The 24,285-nt window shown below is 53.6% G+C and overlaps 1 protein-coding gene across 1 annotated transcript; it reads left to right on the top strand.

The window, feature by feature from the left end:
* Positions 1-4,250: 4,250 nt before the first annotated feature.
* Positions 4,251-10,347, top strand: ADAD2 (adenosine deaminase domain containing 2). The gene is made up of 10 exons (XM_027619452.2): positions 4,251-4,779; positions 7,738-7,878; positions 8,192-8,239; positions 8,330-8,455; positions 8,551-8,701; positions 8,793-8,960; positions 9,083-9,312; positions 9,421-9,664; positions 9,915-10,035; positions 10,121-10,347. Exons 1-10 carry the CDS (start codon positions 4,320-4,322, stop codon positions 10,223-10,225), a joined length of 1,794 nt encoding a protein of 597 aa, XP_027475253.2. The 5' UTR covers positions 4,251-4,319; the 3' UTR covers positions 10,226-10,347.
* The last annotated feature ends 13,938 nt before the right edge of the window (positions 10,348-24,285 follow it).

The raw sequence follows: 24,285 nt of genomic DNA, 5'->3' as shown, positions 1-24,285 counted from the left end.
GGGAGTGGAGGCGCCGCCTTGCGCAGTGGAAGTACAGTTCCGTCAAGTCTGCGTACGCTTAAGGCCAGTCTGACCGGGGGTTCGAATCCTGTATCTGCTTGACTTCCTGTTTCACAGGCTTGTTGTTGAGTATTAGGTTAACTCATTCAACAAACACTCACTGAGCACCAATACGAGCTAGGCACTGTATTAGTGACTAGAAATCCAACTAATTGTTCTCATACCCTATGAAGCAGGCTTTACAGCTAGGGGTACAGGAACCCCTGGAGTGCATGAGGCTCTCCCAGTGGTCAAGCAAGTACAGCTCTAGGCATAGGGTGACTAACATAACATAATAAAAAAAAAAGTATAGCTCTAGGCATTGCTTCTCAAATTCAAGCTTTCATCGCATCCCCTGAATGAGGTGTAAAACAGTTTCTGGGGGGGATGGGACCTGATATTTTGCCTTCCTAAATTCCCAGGTGATGCTGATTCTGCTTGTCTGGAGGACACGCTTTTAAGAACTACCGTGCAATCATTATCTTAACCCAATAGCTCTCAAACTTGAGCGTGTAACAGAATCCCCTGGAGGGCTTATTTTAAGTTTGCAGGGCCCCACTCGGAGAGTTTCCTGTTCCGTAAGTCTGGGATGTGATTCAAGAATTTGCATTTCTAATGAGTTCCCAGGTGATACTGATGCTGCTGGTCCAGGAACCACACTTTGAGAACCATTATTTTTTAAAAAATCAATTTCCAAATTCTCAGCATCCATCTGTACAGTTTTTATCTGGGAGGGGCTTGAGATCAGACTTGCCTTTCCACACTGTGGAGTATTGCCTGAGATGGGTGCTGAATGAGCAGAAAATTCCGAAAAGCAGAGTTCCTACAGGAGAGAGTCCCCATTAGACTGAGAAAAATGGGTTCGGTAAGAAATAGTGATGGAAGGATGCAGAAGGGGGCCTTTTGGGAGCTGAAAATACCATGTTCATCTCAGTGCTGGTTATGTGGATGTGTTCAGGGCGTGAAAATTCATCAAATGATCTGTACACTTTTCTGTACGTGAGGTGTGTTTCAATAAAGCAGCTTTAAAAAAAAAAAAAGAAAATGTGATGCTTTATCTCATTGAAACTTCTCAATGTGCCCTCTCAGCTGTCTTAGGAGGCAGAAGTCACTCTATGAGGGCAGGAATTCTTCAGGGCTCATCACTGCTGTACCCCAAACACCTGGGAGAGTGGACGCTTGGTAAGTCCTTGAATAATTGGAAGCGGGAACGAAATGAGATGGTTCTCCTGAGAAAATGCCAACACTTTGATTTTTTTTTTAAAGATTTTATTTATTTATTTGACAGAGTGAGAGCGGGAACACAAGCAGGGGGAGTGGGAGAGGGAGAAGCAGGCTCCCCGCTGAGCAGGAAGCCTGACGCGGGACTTGATCCCAGGACCCTGGGATCATGACCTGAGCTGAAGGCAGATGCTTAACAACTGAGCCAGCCAGGCGCCCAACACTTTGATTTAAACTGAAAAAAATGAAGTCAGACTGTTTCTGATAGGCAGTAATCTCTTTTAGCTGACTGGTTTTATTATGAGGGTAGGCTTTGCCAATGAGGTCATTTGGAGAGTGTTTTTCATAAACGGAGTAAGTGAAGCCTGCATCTCCATGGTTTTGGTGGAAACATATTGGAAAGATAATTATAATATGTAATAAGTTAGAAATCGCTGCTTTTGCAACTATTTAAACTGGCGACTAAAAAATTGGGGATGTATAGTTTTTCAAAATTGTTTTAAGGTTATATATGCAAAAAAAATTGAGGACCGTTCTTATTGGTTTCCTATTACTGCTGTAACAGATTGCCACAAACTCAGTGGCTTAAGACCACATAATATTGGGGGTGCTTGGGGGGCTCAGGTCACCATGTCAGGGTCCTGGGATGGAGCCCCATGTCAGGCTCCACACACAGCCTGCTTGAGATTCTCTCTCCCTCTCCCTCTGCCCACCCACCCCCACACACTCTCTCTCTAAAATAAATAAATCTTTTTTTAAAAAAAGACAATGTAATTCTGTACAGGTTTAGAGGTCAGTGAGACCCATTTCAGAATGGGTCTCACTGAGCTAAAACCTAGATTTTAGCAGGGCTGTGTTCCTTTCTGGAGGCTCTAGGGGAGAATCTGGGTTCTTGCCTTTTCTGGCTTTTGAAAGCTGCCTGCATTCCTTGGCTCCTGGCCCCCTTCCATCTTCACAGCAGCGACAGCCAGCTGAGTTTTTCTCATGATGCCAACTTTCCAATTCGGCCTCTGTCTCCTTCTTCCCTATTTAAGGACCCTGGTGATTGATTACCCTAAAACAATCTCCCTTTAAAAAAAATATTTTTATTTTTAAGTACTCTCTCTGCCCAAGGTGGAGCTCGAACTCACAACCCTGAGATCACGAGCCGCACGCTGCACGTGCTGAGTCCGCCAGGTGCCCCCAATCTCCCTATCTTAAACTCAGATGATTAGAAACCTTAGTTCCCTCCGTAACCATAATGCTCCCCTTGACATATGATGTAACATAATCCTAGGCGGTGGGAATGAGGACACGCACATCTTTGGGGGACCGTTATTTTGCCTACCATACCACTATTTTTTATCACCCTTAAGAGATAGCCATCTAGCTTCTGCATTGCAAGGCCAATCCATTTCTTCCTTCCTTCTTTTCTTTCCCTAAACAAGTTGTTACTTTTTTTTTTTACCGACATACACTTCTCGTGCAGTAAACTGCACAAGTCTTAAGTGTCCAGCTTATCAAGTTTTACATACATGTATCCCCCCATAATCACCACCCAGATTAGACAGAGAACATTTCTGCCCTTCTAGAGAATTCCCCTTCCCAGTGCGACTTCCCAGTCAATATCCCCTTCAAGAACTAACCACGACTCTGACTTTTATCACCATAGACTAATTTTTCCACTTCATTAAATGTATATCAACATAATCATATTGAAGTTGCTCTTTTTAGCCTGGCTCCTCTCACTCAAATGCCTAGGAGATTCACCCATGTTGTGCATGTAACGATAGTTTCTTACTGTTGGGTTACAATCTATCGTATGACTGTTTCCCCATTTGTCCATGCAATTTCCTGCGGGTGATGTTTCTGAGCTTCGTAACCCCGTTCTTGTCTCTTTGTGGTTGTATGCAGCCATCATTCTGTTTCTGAGCATCTGCTGTGATGTCCCTTCTATCTACATAGGCCTGCTTCACTCTCTGGACTATACCCAAAACCAGAATTGTTCTTCCTGATGCCATTCCTTGAAAGGTTTGAGAGGGTGAATCTGCCCTACCCTGCTCTTCCCAAGTCAAATATTCCTGGGTCCACCAACTTCTCATAGGCCAAGCATCCACACTACCTGGTTAGCATTGTCATGACCCAAAGGTAGGGATCACTAGCTGCAGCAGCAACAGTGACAAACCTTACAGACTGTGAACCAAGAACTGGTCATATTTTCCTGTTCATTGGCTTCTGTAAGACTCAGTTAAAAACGTGTGGCCCCTTAAAACTGTAGTGTATTGCATCATAGCAGGCTATGACGTCAATCGTCTTCATCCCTAACTTCATCTTGTTTTTGCTATTTTTCCCTCATTCCTAGTCCCTCGCCTTAAAAAACTGCTGTTTTGTGGTATTTTTATAAGCCAAATTAAAATCCCTTCTGAAACAACAACAACAAACAAAACGGAAGGGGGTGCCAAATGGTTAATTTTGGCTAGAGGCTTCAGGAAGTGGACAGTTTTTAAAGGTAGATCCTAAAGATGCCGTGGGGCTGCTTCAATTGAGAATACCTGCACTTATCAGCTAAAGACATTTACCTCTCCCGAGTTTAGCGGTTGGGGATGATCTGGTGCGATGGGTGCAGTTTGGGGCATCCTGGGGTGAGAGCAAGGGGGAGGCCCTAGACCCACACCCCCAAACCCCTTCCCAGGTCTTCACTTCCAGGACCACCCCAGGCTGGAGAACAGGGTCATGGGAGCACCCCCCCTCGTCCCGTCGCCGCTCCCGGGCCTGAAAGCCCACCCCGGAAGTGGGAGGTTAGCCAGGAGACCGCTCAATCCGTGCTCCACATCCTGGCTGCTGGGGCTGTTGCTGATGCTGCTGCTGCTGCTCAGGAGACTGGCCTTCCAATTGGCTGGGCACAGTGTCTGACACAGCTCTGCAGGCTCTCATTGGCCAGCAATGAGGCGGGGGCGGAGCTTGTCTTGCTCGGGCCGCCTTGCCACGTGCTCCTCACGCGGAGCCACACCGCACCGTGTAAAAGGGCGCAGGCAGCGTGAGATCGGTCCCGCTGTCCTCTCTGGTCCCTGCATCGGGCCATGGCTTCTGCGGCCAGCACCGCCTCGGGCGCGGATGACGGTGGCCGCAGGAAGCCCCGTCTGGCGGCGTCGTTGCAAATCAACCCCAGGCCCAGCCCCTGGCGGCCCACGGCCAGCCTGGGCCAAGATCCCTGGGAGCCCGCGGTCACCCCTAACGCGGAGAACGACGAGGGGGGCGGGCAGCCCCAGGCCTCAGCAGCAGGGGACGGTGGGCCTGGGGAGGGGGCCGGACTCGGGGACCTGGGGGCAGCCGGGGCAGGGGAAGAACTGGGGGGACAGATGGGGAGGTCCCTGAGGGTCTCTGTCCCGCCTGCCGGGCCTGCCCGGGACCTCCCGACGGCGCCCAGGCAGCTGGGCCTGCAGCTCAAGGACCCGCCGCAGGGCCAGACTGCGGCCTTGCTCGCGCAGTATGCAGCCAGTCTGGGCGAGTCCCTGATCTTCCAAGAGGACCAGACAGCAGGTGAGGCCCGGTGGCGTGGGATCGCGGCGCTCCCTGGGCTAACCTCCTACGAAGTAGGCGGGATCGCGAGCTGGGCCTGAGCCTGGAGCCGAGGCCGACCTGCCGTGAGCAGCACGGTGCCGTGAGCACCAGCAGGGGGAGCGTTATCCCCAACTGAAGCTTGGAGAGGTTAACAACCCAGCGTTTCAGCCCGGGTTTTTTTGAGGGCCAATTACTTGAAATTACAGTTGCCATGCCAACATTGGAGCTCCCTAAGTGAGGGCCAGCTCCTGACTGAAAGATGTTACCAAGCATAGTTTGGTAATGGCAACAGTGCGAGGAGATGTGATCGCTAGCATGTCCTCTCTTCCTCCGTGTGTCCCCCACCTCTGACTCAGACACACACAGCAATACCCCAGGTCCTACATTCAGGTTCCCAACCTTAAGGCAGAGCCTTCCCAGTTTCTAAGGAGACGGTAAGAGAATTTGTCCAGATGCTGCGTACATTTGTAGGCTGCCTAGGAGAACCCCAAATGAACAGCTCAAAAAAAAGTACCGTATTAAAAATGTACCCGGAACGTAATCAGGGATGGTAAGACAGCAGGCACGGAGATGATTGTCATGATGGAAAGAATTAAGGACAGGTCCCTAGGATCGGGAGGCACGCTCACCACGCAGGTTCACAGGGGACCGGACCAGGGTTGGCCAGGAGGCAGAAGAGTGGGTAGAGAAAAATGCAGAGGCTTTGTTGGGGTTTTCTCGGGAAGGAATGGTTGAGGCAGGGTAGGTATGATGGGTAAGCTTAGGATTGTGTAAGACAAGGCGCTGAGTCAGGTTTGGGGTTAGGAGGGTGTCCCTAGTTGCCCAGTACCTGCCTTGGGGTGATCTGGGGTTGATGGTCTGGGTATGAGCTCTGGATTGGTTGGTTTCTTTTCTTTTCTTTTTTAAAGATTTTTTTTTTTAATCTTGAGAGTAAGCCCATTCACGAGTGGGGTGAGGGGTAGAGGGAGAGGGTTCGCAGACTCCCCACTGAGCTCGGAGCCCAATGAGGGACTCAATCCTGCGACCTAGAGTCCATGACCTGAGCCAAAATCAAGAGTTGGACAGCCAACCAACAGAGCCCCCCAGGTGCCCCTGCAGTGGTTGGTTTCTGTATCAAAGGTGTGTTTGCGGGGCACCTGGGTGGCTCAGTCAGTTGGGCGTCTGCCCTCGGCTCAGGGCATGATCCCTGGGTCCTGGGGTGGAGCCCCGCATTGGGCTCCCTGCTCTGAGGGGAGCCTGCTCCTCCCCCTCCACTCAAGCACGAGCTGTTCTGTGGTTGCGCAGGGCTCTAATCTCCTGTCATGTGACACAGTCCCTTGGCCCACCTTTGTGTGCAGGACACTGATGTTTTTGGAGACTAAAGCCTGGTCGTTTCGTACAAAGTCCCCTCCTTGGGACTGGGTTCAAGTTATGATTGGGGGTGGGGAGCATGCTCGATAACCTCGCGTCCTTGGCTGCAGGCCCCCTAGGAGGCCTGTGATGTGTCTGTCCCACGACGGGCGGTATTAGCTGGGAGGGCCTCCCTTGGAGGGGACACCCCTCCCCCAGGGGTCTTTACTCTCCCCTCTGTGGTGAATCTGGCCCCAGGGACTTCCCTGATGCTCCTGCATCTGCTAGTTGGTGTTCTTGATGCCCTTCTAAAGGGAATAAATCTTGGTGCTCACAAGGAGTGCTGAGATGCTGGCTCCCTTCTGAAAAGGCAGTCCTTTTGGGAGACAAGTTAGCAGCAAGTACCACCAAGAACCATGACCCGAAATAGGCTTATGCCCTTTCACCAAGTGATCCCAGTTCCGAGGTTTTTTTCTACCTCTCGTGTCGTAGTCACACCTCACATGACAGCGTTTGGCCGATGAGCCTTTCAAACTAGGAGAGAAATGGAGTGGCGTGTCTGGGGGCAGGCTGGGGGGGGTGCAGTGGGCACCACGGGCCACGCGGCCTGCCCTTGGTGTGCACCCTCTGTCACATGGGGTCATATGGACCTACTGGGGAGGGGCTTGTCAGGATTCTCTGGGCAACAGTAAGCCTGGCACGCTGTGCCTGGGGCGGGCAGGAGTTGGCAGCCCCATCTCCCTGTCCCCTCTGCTCATCCTTGCTGCCTGGTGCCGGGAGGAGCTGGTCCTCGGGACTCCGGCCAGAAGCATCTTTGCTCTTGACATCTTTGCCAGGAGCATTTTCACCTGGTAACTAATTGGCCACATGACACAGTTCCTCGGCCCACCTTTTGTGCAGGACCCTGATGTTTTGCTGTGAAAGAGAAAAAATGCGTTGATAGTTTTGACAGTTCGGTTTCATTTCTCCACTGACCCAGAACTCCCATTTTAATATTGTATAAATCTCAGCCCTCACAGAGGTCCATACAGAGTTTGAAGCCCCATATCCCAGAGAATTCTGGACTGTGCGGGGACAGTATGCCTGAGCAAACAGCAGTGTACACACTCCCACAACACAATACAGAGCTCCGTCACAAATATGCAGTCCCGTATTTGGAAACGGATTCCTCTCTTAATGATAAAAGAAACTTTATCAAAAAAAGCAAAAGTGCACTGCCAAGCAAGGAGACGTGTAAGACTGTGTATGAACGAGAAGCTTTGAAGACAAGACCTCGGGGGGTCCAGTCCACAAAATGAAACCCATTCTTTGTGCAGTATTGCCACGAACCCACACTTCACATTTTGAATGCGTTCCAACTTTTTGTATTTTGTGGTCATCATTTTAATTTTGTGATTCAGATCTCACGCGTTATCACATCCGTTCTAATGAATACTCCTCTTATTTCTCCTGATTCTCTTTTATGGCAAGATTGCCTCATGGCCAGTAGTTTCGGGGTGAAGATAGGGGTGGGGTCAGGAGGAAGCAGGCTGGGGGGGACTGTGGCTCAGGTGGGCCCCTGGCGGGGATGGGGTGCGGGGCGCTGCCTCAGGGTCCCTCCCTCCGCAGACCCCTGCTTGCCTTTCTCTGTGCGCGCTGAGCTGGATGAGCTGTTCTGCCCCATGGGAAATGCCAACAGCAAATCGGAGGCCAGGCAGCAGGCGGCGCTCTCTGCCCTCCGCTACGTCCAGAGTCAGCTGGGGAGCCCAGGTAAGGGGGGACAGGTGACCCAAGTGGGTGCGTGTGCCGGGCTGGGTTGTCACGGAGACCATCCGGGCATCAGGGCCTCGCCTGCAGGGAGCTGGGGAGAGGGGGCTCTGAGCTGACTGATGCCCTAATTCCTTTGAAGCCTGCCCCCCTGGGGGTGCAGGGACTGCTAGAGGGGCAGCCCAGGAGTTTGGGATTGGTGGAAGATGATCCCCCCTCATTCCCACCAATGGAACGTCTTGGCTTCCAGAAGGACCAAGGACAGGTGGGCAGGCCCTGGTACCCATGGTAACCCACCCCCTTGTCTTTCTTCCAGAGCCCCCAAAGACCCCCAGCAAGCCTCCAGCCGCCCCTCTGAGCGTAGGTAGGTGGGCCCGCATTGTCCCCAGCCCTGTGGTGAGGGGAGGGGTACAGTCTGTGGGGTCCCCACCTGCACCTTCTCCCCAACGTGCAGAGAACATCCTGACCCACGAGCAGCGCTGTGCGGCCGTGGTCAGCGCTGGCTTTGACCGCCTTGTGGACCAGACCTCCCCGTACCAGGCCTGTAAGGGGACTGTGGCTGCCGTCATCTTGGAGAGAGGTAGGGCTTGCCCTGCCCCACCTCGGGACCACCCCCACCCCCACCCCACGGACCCCTTGCCTTTGCTGGCATGGCTCTGCCCCCTTCCCTTACAGAGGTGCCGGGCGCCAGGGGCCACACCAAGGAGATCTATGAGCTGGTGGCACTGGGCACAGGCAGCAGCACCTGCGCCGGCTGGCTGGAATTCTCCGGGCGGCAGCTCCACGACTTTCACGGGCTGGTTGTAGCCCGCAGGGCCCTGGTCAGGTGAGGGGTGGGCCCGGCGGGCACTTGGCTGCAGGACCCGCAGCGCGCAGGACCCCGCAGCCCGAACTGCTCCTCCCCCTGCCTCCCCCAGGTTCTTGTTCCGTCAGCTCCTGTTGGTGACACAGGGTGGCCCCAAGGGCCAGGAACGGTCAGTACTGGCCCCCCAGCCTGGGTCTGGGCCCCCCTTTGCCCTCAAGCCCCGGATCTTCCTGCACCTCTACGTCAGCAATACCCCCAAGGGAGCCGCTCATGACATCTAGTACGTGGGGAGCCCTGGCGGGGCCCTTAGTTTGGCTGGGTGGGGAAGGGCGGTATGGGGGGACAGAAGAGCAGCCTCACTCTTGTGTCTTGTGACTTCGCTCCCTCTGCCCACCTCTGCAGCCTCCCACCAAGCTCTGAGGGCAGCCTCCTGCACAGCCCGCCCTCCCGCCTGCAGGTCCATGTCCGCGGGGAGCTGAAGCCTGTGTGCTACGTGACCCCCGCGCTCCGGGACACCTATGTGGGCTGCCTCTCCGCCAGTGACAAGCTGGCTCGCTGGGCCGTGCTGGGGCTGGGTGGCGCCCTGCTCGCCCACTTCCTGCCTCCCCTCTACGCCACCAGCCTTGTCCTGGGTGAGGGCCCTGGGAGCTCTGGGGGTGAGGGCGGAAGGTGGTGTCTGGGTGGTGTGTGGGAGAGGGTGTTGGTGACGCAGACCTTGTCTTGTGCCTCTCTCCCCCCAGCTGACCCCTGCCACGACCCCCCAACTCTGAGCAGGGCCATCCACACGCGGCCCAACCTAGACAGGGTCTTGGGGCCGTGCCTGCCACCCCCCTATGCCCGTACCACGCTGCACCTGTTTGCAGGGCCCCCCGTGGCCCCCTTGGATCCTACCCCCAACACCTGCCATGGCCTGAGCCTCAACTGGAGCCTGGGGGACACCGATGTCGAGGTTGTGGATGTGGTCACCGGCCGTGTGAAGGCTGAGTAAGAAAGGCCCGTGGGCAGCTTGGTGAGGGGTCCGTGGCTCCGTGCCCTTGGGGCAGGATGGTGCACCCGGTTCCCAGCTTGGGTTCTAATCCTAGCTCTGTGACCTGTAACCGTGGCTGGCGCTTCCATCACCCACCCTGTGACACCTATGAACCCCACAAGATTGCATGGCCAGAAAGGAGATGGCGTGAGCGGCGTGGTGTGGGCCTATTAGCTCAGTCTCCGGGCCTTCTCTGTCCATCTCCAGCGCTGGCCTCGGGCCCCCTTCCCGCCTCTGCAAGGCAGCCTTTCTCCAGGCCTTCCGCCAGGCTGCCAGAGCTCTCGGGAAGTCCAGCCTCCTGGCCTTGAAGACCTACGAGGCAGCCAAGGTCAGTGTTCTGCCACCCCTCCAGCCTGCTCCGTCCTGCACCCGTAGCAAGCACGAGCTTCCCACCCTCTCCTGTTCTCTCCTAGGCCGGACCCTACCAGGATGCTCGCAGGCAGCTGGCCCTCCTCCTGGACCAGGAGGGCCTGGGGGCTTGGCCCTCAAAACCACTGGTGGGCAAATTCAAAGGCTGAAGCCCACCTCCTGAGCTGAGCTGGATCCTGCTGGAGGAGGGTCGCTTCTGGAGAGGGGTGGGGAGGCGCATAGGGGGATGGGAGATGCACGGGGCAAAGTTGGGGTTGCAGGGAGGGGCCTATGTCGTGGGGTGGGGTAGGGGCTTGCTGCACATTCGGACTTGAATAAAGAGCGGTTTTGGGTGCTTCTACGTGTTGTTGGCTCTTTTGGAAGGAGCGGGGAGCCTGCAGCCCTTTTGTTAAAGGATTCATGAGTGGGGCAGCTCCACCTACCAGCAGAGAGGTGTCCCAAGGAGTGGAACAAGATGGCAAGTTTTTCTAGGACGGTGGGGACAAAAAGTTATTGGCAAAAAAACCCTCAAATAAATAAAAAATAATTGTTCTCGACACGGAGCTTTCTAGGAGAAAGAGCAAAATGTCTTGTGCAGATCAGCTCATCTTCGGGGAGTGGGGAAGACCCAGATGAAAAATCTCTGATGAACCAGTTGGGACTACCTTTTTGGGGAGATTGAAACTGCAATTAGATTACGTGTTAAACCCCGGTTTGGGAACTCAGTCTAAGTGCCACCATTTGAGGACTGTGAGGTTTTTTTTAAAACACAGAATGACTTTATTGTGTCGCCAGCCTACCTGAGTGCTCCAGGGGAGGCCCTGTTGTGTTCTGGGGCAGGGCTGTGGCAGCAAGTGTGGGAGCATTCCTTCTTGGGTGTGATGGGGGCTCCTGTGTCCCTTCCTTTCCCAGTGATGTGGGAAATAAAGGCAGAAGAAAAATTTTCTTACTCCCTCCAGCCCATTGACAAGTCCTTGAAACAGGCGCAGAGTGACATTCCTCTAGGGACTCAACTGTCTCCATGCTGACAGTTTGCTGAGGGCAAAAGGCAATTCTAGCCCGACACTCCCAACCCCCAGGATCCTGTAAGTATACTTTAAAGTACAAAAATTTAGAAATTTCCTTTATCTCTGAACCCCTCAAGATACGTGTTGGCAATCATCCCCCAAGCATATGGCCCACCGACAGACATCTGAAGGGTCTCAGGACTCAGGTTTTATTAGACGGTAATAAGTGACCTTTTCCCAACAATAGCTCAAGGCCCTGGAAACCTTGCTTCCAAATTTCCTTAGAGACTGACGCGATCCCAAACCCCCTCCCAACTTGAAAGTATGTAACGGGCCATTCCTCATGAGCCCGGGCGGGAGCTGTTTCTGCCCACGGGTCCCGCCCCATGCTTCAATACAACCACCTTTTTGCACCAAAGACATCTCAAGAATTCTTTCTTGGCCATCGGGCTTGCAACCCTAAAGTTCTTTCCTACATCAGCCGGGGGAGTACAGACCACCCAGGCAGGCCTGATTATTTTTCTAGATGAGTCGACTCAAGTGCACCAAGCTCAAGTGGCTGGCCAAGGCCACACACACTCAGGGGCAGAGAGGTGGCTTGGATGGAGGGGGCACCGTCCCAGGACTCCAGCATCAGCACTGGCCTGCCCCTGAACGTTGACCCAGCTTCCCAAGGCCCACCTAGGGGAGCAGTCTGTAGTTCTGAATCTTAAGACAGCTGCAGGGGCAGGGAGCCTCGGGCCACAGGGCGTGGGGCCGTGGGGCTGGCAGGATTTCAACCACCCGTCGCCTCCGGTCTCCAGACTTCAGAGCAGGCTGTGCTCCTGCTCAGGCGACACGGCCTGGGCGGGCAGGGTGCCCAGGTGTGCAGACATGTGCGGGTGTGTGTGTGCCTGTGCGGGGTGAGTGGTCTTCCCAGCCGAGGCCCTCAGAGTGCCTGGTAGCCTCGCCGATGCACCGCAGCCCCCTGGAGGAAAAGGGAGGCTAACCCTGCACCCGGCCCTGTGAGGCAAGCAGGCTCAGGCAATCCCTTGAGTTACCCAGGGGAGCAGCTGGGGCGGCACAGAAGGAGGACCGGGACCCCACTCTGTAGGGCTCGCTCTGTCCGCTTCTCAGGGCCGCAGTAACAAAGGACCACACGCTAGGTGCTTTCAAACAGACATTTGTTCCCTCCCAGTTCTGGAGCCAGAAGTCTGATCAGCAGCAGGGCTGGTTACTTCCGTGGCCTCTCGGGAGAAAATCATTCCAGGTGGCCACTTCTGGGAGCACCGGGCCATCCTCGCTTGGGGCGGCATCACTGCTGTCTCTGCCCCAGTGCGCCTGGCCTCCTCCCTTTGTACGTCTGTGTGTCCCTTCCAAGGACCCCAGGCATTGGATTTAGGGCCCACCCAATTCCCATAGGACCTCATTTTAACTTTACATGTGCAAAGAGTGCTCCCAGGTAAGGTCACTTTCAGAGGCTCAGGGGCGGGGCATGAATTTGGGGTGAATGTTTACCTCTATACACCCGCAAGCCCAGTGGAAGGGACCCTGGGCCCTACCCTCTCACAAAAATCCAAAGGACCTTACCGGCAGGGATTAGGGCAGCAGTCTGCCCAGGGCCTGCCTCCTCTCCCCAGTGGGACCATGATGCCCAAACCCTCTGGCATCCTTCAACATGGGGTTCACCAGCCCCATGAATCCCGGTCCATGTGGGACCACCCTCTGCTACCACTCCTTCCTGAGCCCTGCTGACGTAGGAAAGAACGTTAGGGTTTGAGGCCAAGGGCCAAGAAAGAATTCTTGAGACGTCTTTGATGCAAAAAGGTGGTTGTATTGAAGCATGGGACGGGACCCGTGGGCAGAAACAGCTCCCGCCCGGGCTCATGAGGAATGGCCCGTTACATACTTTCAAGTTGGGAGGGGTTTTGGGATCGCGTCAGTCTCTAAGGAATTTTGGAAGCAAGGTTTCCAGGGCCTTGAGCTATTGTTGGGAAAAGGTCATTTATTACCATCTAATAAAACCTGAGTCATGAGACCCTTCAGATATCTGTCGGTGGGCCATATGCTTGGGGGATGATTGCCAACACGTATCTTGAGGGGTTTAGAGATAAAGGAAATCTCTCTCTTTTTTTAAAGATTTTATTTATTCATTTGACAGAGAGAGAGAGAGAGAGCACAAGCAGGGGGAGCGACAGGTGCCATGGGCGATAATGGGGCCCCACTTCACAGGGCAGGATGCTCCTGAGGTGAAGCAGAGTAACTTCTGGAAGAACACGTGGGTGGGCGGGGTGGTGCTGCCTTCCCAGCCCTTCCACCCCGGCAGTGCGGCGGCTGCTGCTGGATTTGCTCCCACGACCTTGGACAAAACTCGCAACAGCTTTTATAAAATGAGAACTGGACGGTGGGAGGTGGGAGATGCAGTCTTTGTGGTTGAGAGAAAGTGCTCGGGCCGAGGTGCTTGGGGGATGGCAGGGAGAAAGCCACTGATGGGAGGGGGAGGGGGAGGGGGAGGAGGGAGGGGGAGGGGTGGGGGAAGGGGGAAGGGAGGGGGAGGCAGAAGGGGGGAGGAGGGGGGAGAAGGAAGGGAGAAGGGGGAAGGGAGGGGAGGGGCTGCCTCTGGGCTGGCCCGCAGGTGCTCAGGAATGCGCAGGTGCAAGGCAAAGGGGCAGGTGGAGGATTAGGGGAGGGAAATTAGAACCCTGAGGGTTCAAAGCCAGGTCAGCGCTGTTGGTTTTATCCGAGTAAACAGCTGAGTTATTTACCGTTAGGTATTGTTTCTCTAAAAGAAACTTCTCAGACCAACTTTGAAATCACGATTTCTCTTGGTTATTTTTTTCAGGGACGAGAGAATTTTTAAAAAACACCCAAGCCTATTAATTAGCCCAATAATTGCACGTTATTGTCCCCAGGAGATAATTTCAATTGATTTACTTTTTGTACCGCGGTGGTGACTACAACAGTCGTCCCAGACTGCGGCTGTATGCAGCGAGCCTTCTGTTATTCATTCATCACATAATCACTGGGTAAACAAGTTATTCACAGTGACACTAACTCTGCTGTGTTCTGCCAAGTAAGGAATATTTGTCCCCACCTTGCATAAATCTGCCCGGCCAATCCTTTCCTCCCAAGACAGTCCTTATTACACAAAATTGGTTCAGTTCCTTTGACTCAGCTTATTTAATAGTTGAAGGACAATGGTGAAGGCTGCTTTTGAAATGGAGAGTCTGTTAATGTCTTCTTGGCCTAATCCCCTGCAGGTGTAGTTTTTGCCAGCAGTGGCACATTTAAATTAAGAGGTGATGTCATCTAGCTGGGCACAAGTCACACAGGCCAGCTGCCTCCTCCAGGAAGCCTGGGCCATCCCCTCTTCCCTTCCTGCCGCCCTGAGCTCTGGGAACCTTTCCTGAGCATCCCCTGCACCATGCTGTCCCTCTGCTGGGCATGGTCTTCATCACTGAGCAGAAGGGCGGACCTGGAGGCCAAGGGGCCACTCCACCTTCCCAAGCCTCAGTTTCTCCATCTGGCAAATGAGTCAGCCACAAATGCGTTGCCTGTAGGGTGGTGGTGGCCGAACTGGGAAGGGGGCTGAGCAGCGTTCCTGGGCCTTGGCGGTCCTCAGGTGGTGGCCGGTGTCAAGCCTGTCTGCTCCCAGCTCCTGGAGGTGGCCCCTGGTTTGCTTCTCCCCATCTCCTTGGAGGGGGGGGTCTCCCACACAGAAGGTGCCTGACCGACAAGCGTTGAATGGGAAATGAATGAATTATATAGGATGTCCTCTTTACAGGAGTTGGCTCCAGGGAGAGAATAGAAATCCTGTTCTCAAATATGGTTTTAGATGACATTTTGATATTTTCCATTGTATTGGGGCCCTTTTCCCTCTGCCCTGCAGAGAGTGAATAAGAGTTAGAGAAAGGTTAGTGAGAGTCACCCCGCTTCCCGGCTCGGCGGTGTGATGGCAGGTTAAAAACCCCGCATACACCCTAAGACGCTGTAACAAAGACAGCCACCCCCTTGGGCTTTCAGCAGAGCTCATTCCTCTCAGCAGAAAGGAGGTGACAGGTCCTCCGGTGGCTGTCCCCCATCCTGACCTCAGGGGAAGGCAGCCTCCCCTCATAGGACCTGAGCTGGGGTCCCCACATCACTTGCGCTCACCTGCCCATTGGTCCAAACGCAGTCACACACTGCGGGGGTGGCTGGGATGCGGCAATCTGGTGAGAGCGTGAGTGGACCCCACTGCTCACCTTGTCCCTGGGGCCCGTGCTTGCAAAGATGGGGGAAGGAGTCACGCTCTGGGAAGGAGGGGGCGCCCACGTTTGCTGCCAGGCTGTCCCTGAAGGTAGAAATGGGCTGGGGGCAGAGGTGGGCGGCTCTAAGATACGGGTCTAGGACTGAACAACTGTTCTGGGGGCATCACGAAGTGAAAATATTTCATTGCCTAGCGTCGATAGTGGTTGAGAAGACGGCGCATGGGGATGTCAGTGCTGCTCTGGGTGACCATGCCGGTGTGGGTTTTTCCCCGTAGGATTTGCTGATGCACTTTGGGTGCGCATTCTTATTCCCAGAGTGGCGGATCACCAGAGCCAGCCAGCGTGGCTGGAGACAAAAGCTCCCTCCCCCCGCCGGGGCCAGCGGCCAGGCTTTGGGGTGGATGTCTGGCCTGAGGTTGCCTTTAGAAGCTTCTACAGGAAACAGGGTACAGAGTAGACCAAATGCTGTGACAAACAGCCCCACAGTTTCAGTGGCTTAGTCAGGAGGCGCTCTTCTCTTGCTGGTACAATCCGCGGATGCGGGGGATCCGCTGCTTCCCTCTCGTGGGCCCACCCCTCAGGGCAGAGCCAGCAAACTTTCTCCAGAGAGCCAAAAAGTCAATATATCCACCTTGTGGGCCGTGCAGTCTCTGTTGCAACTACTCAACTCTGCTGTTACAGCCCCCAGAGCACTGCAGACAAGGAACGGGCCAGGCTGTGTTTCAATAAAACTTTATTTACAAAAAACAAGAGGGGGGCCGATGTAGTTTATTGACCCCTGCCTTAGGCCTTTGAATATTCCTGTGAATCTGCAGGGCCTGTGGAGTGAAAGGCAGGAGAGAGAGCAGCACATACCCCTTCCACCACATTCCACTGACCAGAAACCTGGCCGTGGCACCCTTACCTGCAGGGAAGCCGGAAATGTGGAAGACGAAACAGATGTCGGCAAGTCCGTGGCAGGCCCTGCCCCAGGGCCCTCCAGGAAGGGAAAGGACAGCCTCAGGGTGCGTGTTGGTGTGGTGGGTAACCCCGGGACAGGCCCCAGAACCACCGACCTGAGTTTGGAATGTCAACTCTGCCCTTACTGTGTGTGGGACCATTTAGCGTCTCGGTTTGCTCATTTGTAAGACGGGGGCAAATGGGGCCTCCCCCACACAGTCGCTGTGTGGATGAAATAAGGCACGTAGAGTCTTGGTCCAGGCCCTCACACAGGGGAGACTCTCGGAGACTGGGGGCTTTTGGACAGGTGTTTGAAACCCACCAACGAGCTGAGCTGATGAGGGTGTGAGACCCAGAGCAGAGCCCAAGGCTCTCGTCCGCCAGGCCCTCCCTCTGCACTGGGAAGCCTGCTTCTTTCAAAAACCAAATATCCTAGCTCTGGAATACTATCTTGCAGGGAGGATTAGATCTTAGCGTCTTTTCTGTAGTGAGAGATGGCCCATCGGGAATGCATGCGTATAGTCCAGGGCCTTCAGGAAGGCAGTAGGAAGTAGAGGGTAAGAGCATAGAGCCTGGAGCCAGACAGGCTGGGTTCCAATCCTGAATCCATCGCTGTCAGCCCGGTGACTTGGGGTATTCACCTAGCTTCCCCGTGCCTCAGCTGCTTTGTCTGTAAAATGGGGATATTAGCACCTTCCTCAGAGAGTGCTGTGAGACTCCAGGGGTGCGTGAAGTGATGGGGCAGGGAGTGGCACGCAGCCACCACCCCCCAGAGGCTGTGATTGTCCCGGATGGTAAGGTTGCTGCCCAGAACCTCCTTCTGTCTCTTTTGAAAGGGTACCCTGATTTTCTTCTGGGGAAACTCACCTTCCCCATTCTCAGCCACGTGGCTTCGGTGGGACTAAGCCTATCTTCTGCTCCAGGGTGAGCCCCAACTCACATAAACCAATCAGCCTAGCTGCAGTGGTTGTTTCGGGGGTGTGGCCATAAGCGGCTCGGCCGGTAAGACTCGATGAAAACACATGCTTGGGATTTTGAGGAGCAAAAGGCTTCTGTCTTCCTTGGGCTTGGGGAAGTGAGGGTGTGAGGCTTGGCGCTTGGGCAGCCATCTGGCGGCCATGAGGGGAGCCTGGGGGCGAAGCTGATACACCCAGGGAGGCAGAGGGAGGATGCAGAGAATCTGAGCTTGTTTGATACTGATGACATTGGTCAAACACCTGGAACAAACCATACCTGTATTTGGAAATGAAACATTCCTGATTTTTTTTTTTTTTAGATGATAAAGAGAGAGCAAGAGAGAGATGGCGAGAGTGAGTGGAGATGGGGAGGAGCAGAGGGAGAGAGAGAGGGAAAGAATCCCACGCAGGCTCCACGCCCAGCATGGAGCCCAACAAGGGGCTCGATCTCATGACCCTGAGATCAGGACCTGAGCCTAAATGAGGAGTCGGACACTGTGCCTGTCGGGACCCTGGAATGGGAGCCTGGATGAGAGGGAAATTGACCTTCATACAACAAACGCTTGGCATTTTCCTGGGCACAGTGTCATCCATAGAACCGCAATATGTATGGGCTTGAACTCTAGCTGCCCGTGGGCTTGATCGCACACCCTGGTTGGGCGGCCTTCCTGTCTCTGTCTCATTTCTCCCTCTCCAGCCAGTGTTTGTCAGGATCACATCCCAAATAAACCGCCTGCATGTAAATCCCTGAATCAGGGTTTGCTTCTGGGGCAACCCAAAGGTCTGGGAGAACCAAGTCAGACCTCCTCAGAAGCCGGTCCACATTTGGCGCCCACGGGCCCCCACGTCACTGGTGTCATCACGCTGCCCTCTTCCTTCCCAGGACTTACCGCAAACTGTGCTTGTCCCATTCATTTCCTTCTGGACTTCTCTGTGGCCTGACTTCCTACCTCCCCGCCTCCCGTCCACTCAGGACCACACCAGCATCTGTCGGGCTAACCGCCCTCTCCGATGTGCCGGAACAACATCGGGCACCTGGCAGACTTGTAAGAAATATTGCCCCAGAACCCAACTCTTGTCCCTCCCAGCTTCTGAATGGCCTTGGCTGTGACCCCTGCCCCCTAGCACCCCTCACCCGGCGGCCCTGGGACTAGACCTGCCCCAATACAGCAGAGAAGTCACAACATCACTTTTTAACATTGTTTAATGTTTCTCTCGGAGTTGCAGGGGACAGGGGAGCCCCGAAGCTTAGTTAGGAAAGGCGCCAGGTGACACTGCTGAGCTTCTCAGGGGATCTTATTTTAAGCTGGTCACTGGCCAAGTACAGTGGAGGCCTTTGGAACAGCAAGATTGGCTAATTTTAGTGTGGGGCGCCCGGATTCATTCCTTTGCCAGTCGCCCTTGGTTTTGTCCCGCTTAGAGCAAAGGTGAGTTATGAAAGTCAGAGACATTTTTCACGCGTTGTTGGGAGCAGGCTGCCACCAAGGCAGGGCTGGGGGAGCACAGCCTCAGCCAGGGCCCCTCGGACGACCAGGGAGCCACAGGGCTCTCGAGGACAGCCCTTTGTTTTATTTTTTAACCGACATTCTGTTCCTAGGGGTGCCCCTTGGTTGGATGTCAAGTGCCAGGTAGGGCAGGTGCCGGCCGAGGACCAGGAGGCATGGAGCTTAGGGCACTGGGCTGGCAGTCCTGGCTTTGCCAACTCAGGCTGTGTGACTTGCCACATCACAGCCCCTCCCCGAGCCCTCACGTCCACACTTGTAAAATGGGCAGGTTCTTTGGCTCTAAGAATCCGTGGGCCAGGCTGCTCCCCAGTTGGCAGGGTCAGGGAAGGGCACCAGAGGGCCCCTCCTCGTCACAGGTGAAGAGAGAAGTCCTGCTCTGAGCCTCGGGGACTAGCTCATCTGCAAGGGGGACACTCCTCCTCCCAGAGGTGGCCTGTGCACACCTGGCCTTCTGGAACATTCTATCTGGCCTGCACAATCAGGGTTAATTTTGTTTCTCTTTGAATGCCTTTGAACCCAGCCAGCACTCCTTCCCTTTCTCACTCTCCACTCCCATGCTAGCATTTCCTGGGGCCACCTCCCAAACCAAGGGAACGCACATCACCAGTGAGGGGCACGGCGCCCCCAGATGTGACACCTGGGAGGGACGCCAGCTCACGGGTGCCGCGGCTGGCTGGAGATGCACGGCCTCAATCTGAGCATGAAGAGACCTGGGACAGACACAGAACGAGGTACATTCTATTAAAAAGGAAGGGCTATATTCGTCCAAAATTTCGGTGTCAGAAGTGCCACAGAAGGCTGTGGAAACAGTCCAGATTATGGGAGGCTAAAGAGATGGGCCGCATAGATGCCTCCTCTAGCCCCTCCTGGTGGGGGAAAAGCCGTAAAGGACATTATTAGGTCAACTGGCAAAACTGGAACAGACAGTAGGTTAGATTAAAATATTGCGTCGACGTTAAATGTGCTGATGTTGATAACTATCTTGTGGTTTTGCAAGAGAATATCCTTCATCTTAGGAGAGAGAACCCCCCCCCCGAAGTATCCCGGGGTCTCCTTGGCTCTCCATCTTAAAACAAAGGACGTGATTTACCTTAGAGCTTCCTCTCCTTTTATTTTTTTGGGTGACTCATGGATTCCTTTGAGAATCCAAAGAAATCACTGGACACTTGACACTCTGAAACGCACATACATACATGCTTTGTTGCTTGTCACCTCCAGAGGCTCCCAGGCCCTCTTGGAAACTCTCTGCTAAGAATTCTTGCACTGATGATTTTCTGACAGACCTTCTTGTGCTACATTCTAAAGTTGTTTTTGTTTTTTTTAAGAGTTATTTTTTTGAGAGAGAGAGAGAGAGCATGAGCAGGGGGAGGGGCAGAGGGAGAGAATCCTGGAGCAGACTCTCCCCGCTGAACGCAATCCCAGGACCCTGAATCACGACTCCGGGATCACTACCTGAACCAAAACCAAGAGTACGATGCTCAACTGACTGAGCCACCCAGGCGCCCCTACATTCTAAAGTTCTAAAAGCAAAGTTCTAAAAGGACCGTGATGTAGTCAACTTACTCTCAAATGGTCCAGAAAAATCTACTATTTATATATAATTTTAAAAAATAAGTGGTAAAGCAAAGCAAATGGCGAAATGTGTTTTTTAAAAAAAGAGGTGTATTCAGGTAATTGTATGTATGTACTGTTTTTGTTCTTGCAACTTTTTTGTGTTTGACGTTTCCCAAATAAAACGTTAACAGTTGCCTGGTGACTAGTAATCATTCCCTAAGCGGATGCCCAATATTAGCATATCAATGTGAGGAAGAGGGGGAGGGTATTCAGGGCCCCGGTGAGAGGCAGGTCACTGGCAGGCCCAGCCCCTTAGCCTGGCACCTGCGGGGCCTCAAGTCAGGGCAAGGAGCCCAGGTGGGTGGGTAGAAACAGGGCAGGCAGCTCGTAGACAGAGATCTCAGTGAATTTCTATTCAAACTTGAACTACTTCATGACGTTTGCTAAGGGAGCAGTTCTGTGAATAGTCAGGGACCATGGTTTGGTTTGTTTGTTTTGTTTTTCACCTCTCTTCTGGTTTCTTAACTGCCCCTCCGTGGCATAGACTGTTGCAGTGAAGTCTGCTCCCCAGAATCACATACTGTCCAAGGCCGGAGGGACTTTAATAACCATCTGGTCCAACCTCTCCATGGGAATCAGTGAGAAAAGGAAAGGCCAGTGAAATCAGTCACCATGTCCACTGTGATATGACAAAGAAAGGGTGACAGCTGGTGCCGGAGATACCCTGAGACAACCCTGCTTACTCTGCTCAGGGTAGCACAGCAAAGTTATGTTCTTGTAATATTCTTGTCTTGAATATTTTCTTTGAGGGCTTGGGCACTGTTTCAGACGAGCCTAAGAACTGAGTATTCTGCTGGAAATCAGGATGCTTGGATCTAACTAAGTAAACTGGCTGTGTGACCTTGGGCAGGTGGCTTTCCCTTTCTGAGTCTTGGTCCCCCCATCTTAAAATATGAGAGATGATTTACTACATAAATTCTTATCCTTTTATAGGGTCCATGGATTCCTTTGAGGATCTGATAACAATTGCTGGACTCTTTTTCGAAGCCATGCACTTTGAGATGCACACAACCTCCAGAGGTTCACAGACCCCCTCATGGAAACTCTCTGCTTAGACTGTATTCTGATGAGCTGTCCAGTTACCAATTTCTCAAGTCCTGTAAGCCATCAGACTAGAGTCAGTGGGTGGAGCCTGCATTTGCACCATCCATCCATCCCCACGTCACTTTTTGGGCTCAACTCTACTTAGAGAGATGGTGAACCAACATTTTAAAGCTATCCAGGTGTTAGCCACCCTTGTGGCGAGCAGAGCATAACGTATAGACTTGTCCAATCACTATGTTGTACACCTGAAACTAATGTAACATTGTGTGTCAACTGCACTTCAATTAAAATAATAATAATTATAAAGTTATCTGTGGGAGCCACATCTATGACATGACACGAAAAGGGCCATTTACTCTTTGCTTTTGGCTAGAAAATTTCAACCTTTGGCTGCAGTCACGCCCATCGACCTCAGAGAAAACAAAGCCCTTCGGGGACTGGCAAGACTCCTTTCGGCCAATGGGGATGAAGAGACGGCCTAGCAACTCGCTTGTCATCACTATCCCATCCAATCAGCATGAAGGGAAAGCCGGCTAGACAAATTCTACTTAGGCCAGTCCCTGGGGCTAATACTGGGGAGAAAAAATAGAGCGTTTAATTAAGCCCCACATGTGAGCAATCAATTCCAATTTTCTACTTCTAATTTGGTAGAATTTCCACCGGGCACGTATTAAGACACTGTAGAGTCTCGTAATGTTGGCAATGGGCTTACTTACGTTTACTTCAGCCCTGGCACACTTTTGTTCAGATGGCTGGGATGTGAACCAGAAGAGAATGCAGATGCCTGGGTGGAAGCCATCACAGGATGGGCAGAGCTGCAACGAGGAATTATTGCACCAGGCATGCAGAACAGGGAAAAGGCCTCCAATCAGAAGAGGGAGGGCTGGGTGTGGGGTCTGATGTGGGTCCCAGGCCTTCCGTTGGCTGTCGAGGATTGTTCCTTGGTTCTGGGGTGAGCTCTCCAACCTCAATTCAAGGGACCCTGACCAGAGGTGGGAGGGTGTCTAGAAATTCTCACATTCTTTTCAACATCATCATTTGCCAATGTTTCACCTTGGGATGCAGAACTCTCTACCCACAAAGCAGCCCCAAGGGTCTTGCTGGAGCCCCAGCCAGAAAATCACAGATCTAGCCAAAGCCCCACACTTGACAGAAGGAAAGGAGCCAAGGGCACACAGAGAGTGAAAATCTAGGCCTGAGTGAGCGCCCAGGTCATGAGCACCAGAGAAGCTCATGAGACTCTGCTATTCACTTCCTTGGGCAGGTAGCACGGGGTGGGGATTTTATAAGGGGCAGGGGCTTCCCTTGTGTGTGATCACTGGGCCACTATGCAAAGAGCTTCCTTGGTGAAACGTCAGCGTGGGAAAGACTGTGGTCGACCTGCCGATTTGGGGGGTCTAGAGGAGACAGGTACTCCCCTCAGCTGGGAGGGCACCCAGGGGAGTCAAGAGGCATGAAGGCTGCCCACGAGGTAAGGCTAGCTTGCAGCCAGATGCTGGTGCCGGCGTGATGCCTGGTGTTGCAGTCAGAGGAAGGCATGAGCCTGGCACATAGTGGGCCTGCGCTGCATATTAGCCGAATGAATGAAGAGCAGGCAAGCTGTCCCCGGTGATGAAATGCTGGCACGCCTACACACAAACGAGGTCGGATCTGCCCGTCCCCGACTGGCTCGCCACCACCCATGTGGGAGCCAGGCCACCTTCTGCCGTGGATTTCCAGCCAACAGTAACGTGCATGGCTATGTCACTCATGGAAGATGCCATCGAGACCTCCCCGAGGTGTGGCCTCCTGGGCAACAAAAGATGAGACGAGGTACTCCTCGTACAACTAACAATACGAGGAGAGGCCCTCACAGCCTGTCTGAGCCTCTCGGTTGTTCTCTGCCCCACGCTGGTCTCCCCGCATGCTGCCTGACCATCTGCATCCACACCTGCAGTCCAGCCACATCATTGCTTCCTCCAGCATCTACCAGAAAGCCTAGACCCTCCACTCAGCCCTCACAGCCCACCACCCTCCCATCCCTACCCCTTTCCAGCTTCAGCTCCCCAAACATCCCTCCTCATTCAAGCCCTCCTGGGCCTCCAGCTCAGGATTCATTGCTCTGGCCTCAGCACACACGGCTTTTATCTTGAACAGCTTGGTCCCGTGTCTGCTTCCTCTATTGGATGCAAAGGGCTGAATCTGTTCATGAATGAATAGTTACTAGACAAACATATTTAAATGTAAGCTGAGGAATTACCCTCTGGCATCAAGGGCCTGGTCTGGAGCAGCAGCAAAGGGGCAGATCCTAAGGCCGCCCACATTTCTGCACTGAAGCTCTGCTGCATCCATGGTGGCTTAACTGAGGGCAGAAAGCCAAGGTCTCTAAAGTGCTTGAGAAGCCAGCAGCAGGAATGGTTCTCTTGAGGGCCGATGCAGTGCCCTGCAAGAGTTAGCCACTGTCAAGGCCAAGAACTGGATAATCGGAGAATGTTCCACCAAGAGTCCAGTTGGCCAGGGAAGGCTTGCTGTGCTGGCAAGTGGCACTCCTGCCCAGGTCCCAGGCACATCAGGAGGAATGACAGGCCACCAGCTCCCCATGAGGGGTTTAACACAGGGGCCAGTTCTGCCTTCTTGACTGAGAGCTTCCAGAGCTGGGGAGGAGGCAGTGGCATTAGGAAAATGCCACTGGTGGAGGGGAGTGGAAAGAGAACATATTGCTCTCTGCTGGAACCCATGATATAGGGCTGGGTGGGGAGATCTGATCAGAAGGGTCTGCAGTGACTGGCCCCTCCAGGTCCTGGTGGTAGGGCGGCCCTGGAAAGAGAGTCTCCGGGGAGGAATGGAGTCCTGTAGGCTCGGTTCTGTGGGCGTCTGGAACCCAGCCTGGGTTGTGGGAGACTGCAGGGGAGGAAGGAGAGTGGAGGATGGCAGACCTAACAGAAAGAGGGGATGTGCTC

The sequence above is a fragment of the Zalophus californianus genome, chromosome 17 (assembly GCF_009762305.2).
Source record: "Zalophus californianus isolate mZalCal1 chromosome 17, mZalCal1.pri.v2, whole genome shotgun sequence".
NCBI lineage: Eukaryota > Metazoa > Chordata > Mammalia > Carnivora > Otariidae > Zalophus > Zalophus californianus.
Note: the sequence above shows the minus strand (reverse complement) of the source record. Positions and strands in the feature narration are given on the sequence as shown.

Bases quoted from the DNA above. Each gene is read 5' to 3' on its own strand.
- ADAD2 (XM_027619452.2), top strand. From the start codon at position 4,320: ATGGCTTCTGCGGCCAGCACCGCCTCGGGCGCGGATGACGGTGGCCGC. The intron at 9,313-9,420 runs GTGAGGGCCCTG...CTCTCCCCCCAG, and splicing joins CGCCACCAGCCTTGTCCTGG to CTGACCCCTGCCACGACCCC. The intron at 9,665-9,914 runs GTAAGAAAGGCC...GTCCATCTCCAG, and splicing joins ACCGGCCGTGTGAAGGCTGA to CGCTGGCCTCGGGCCCCCTT.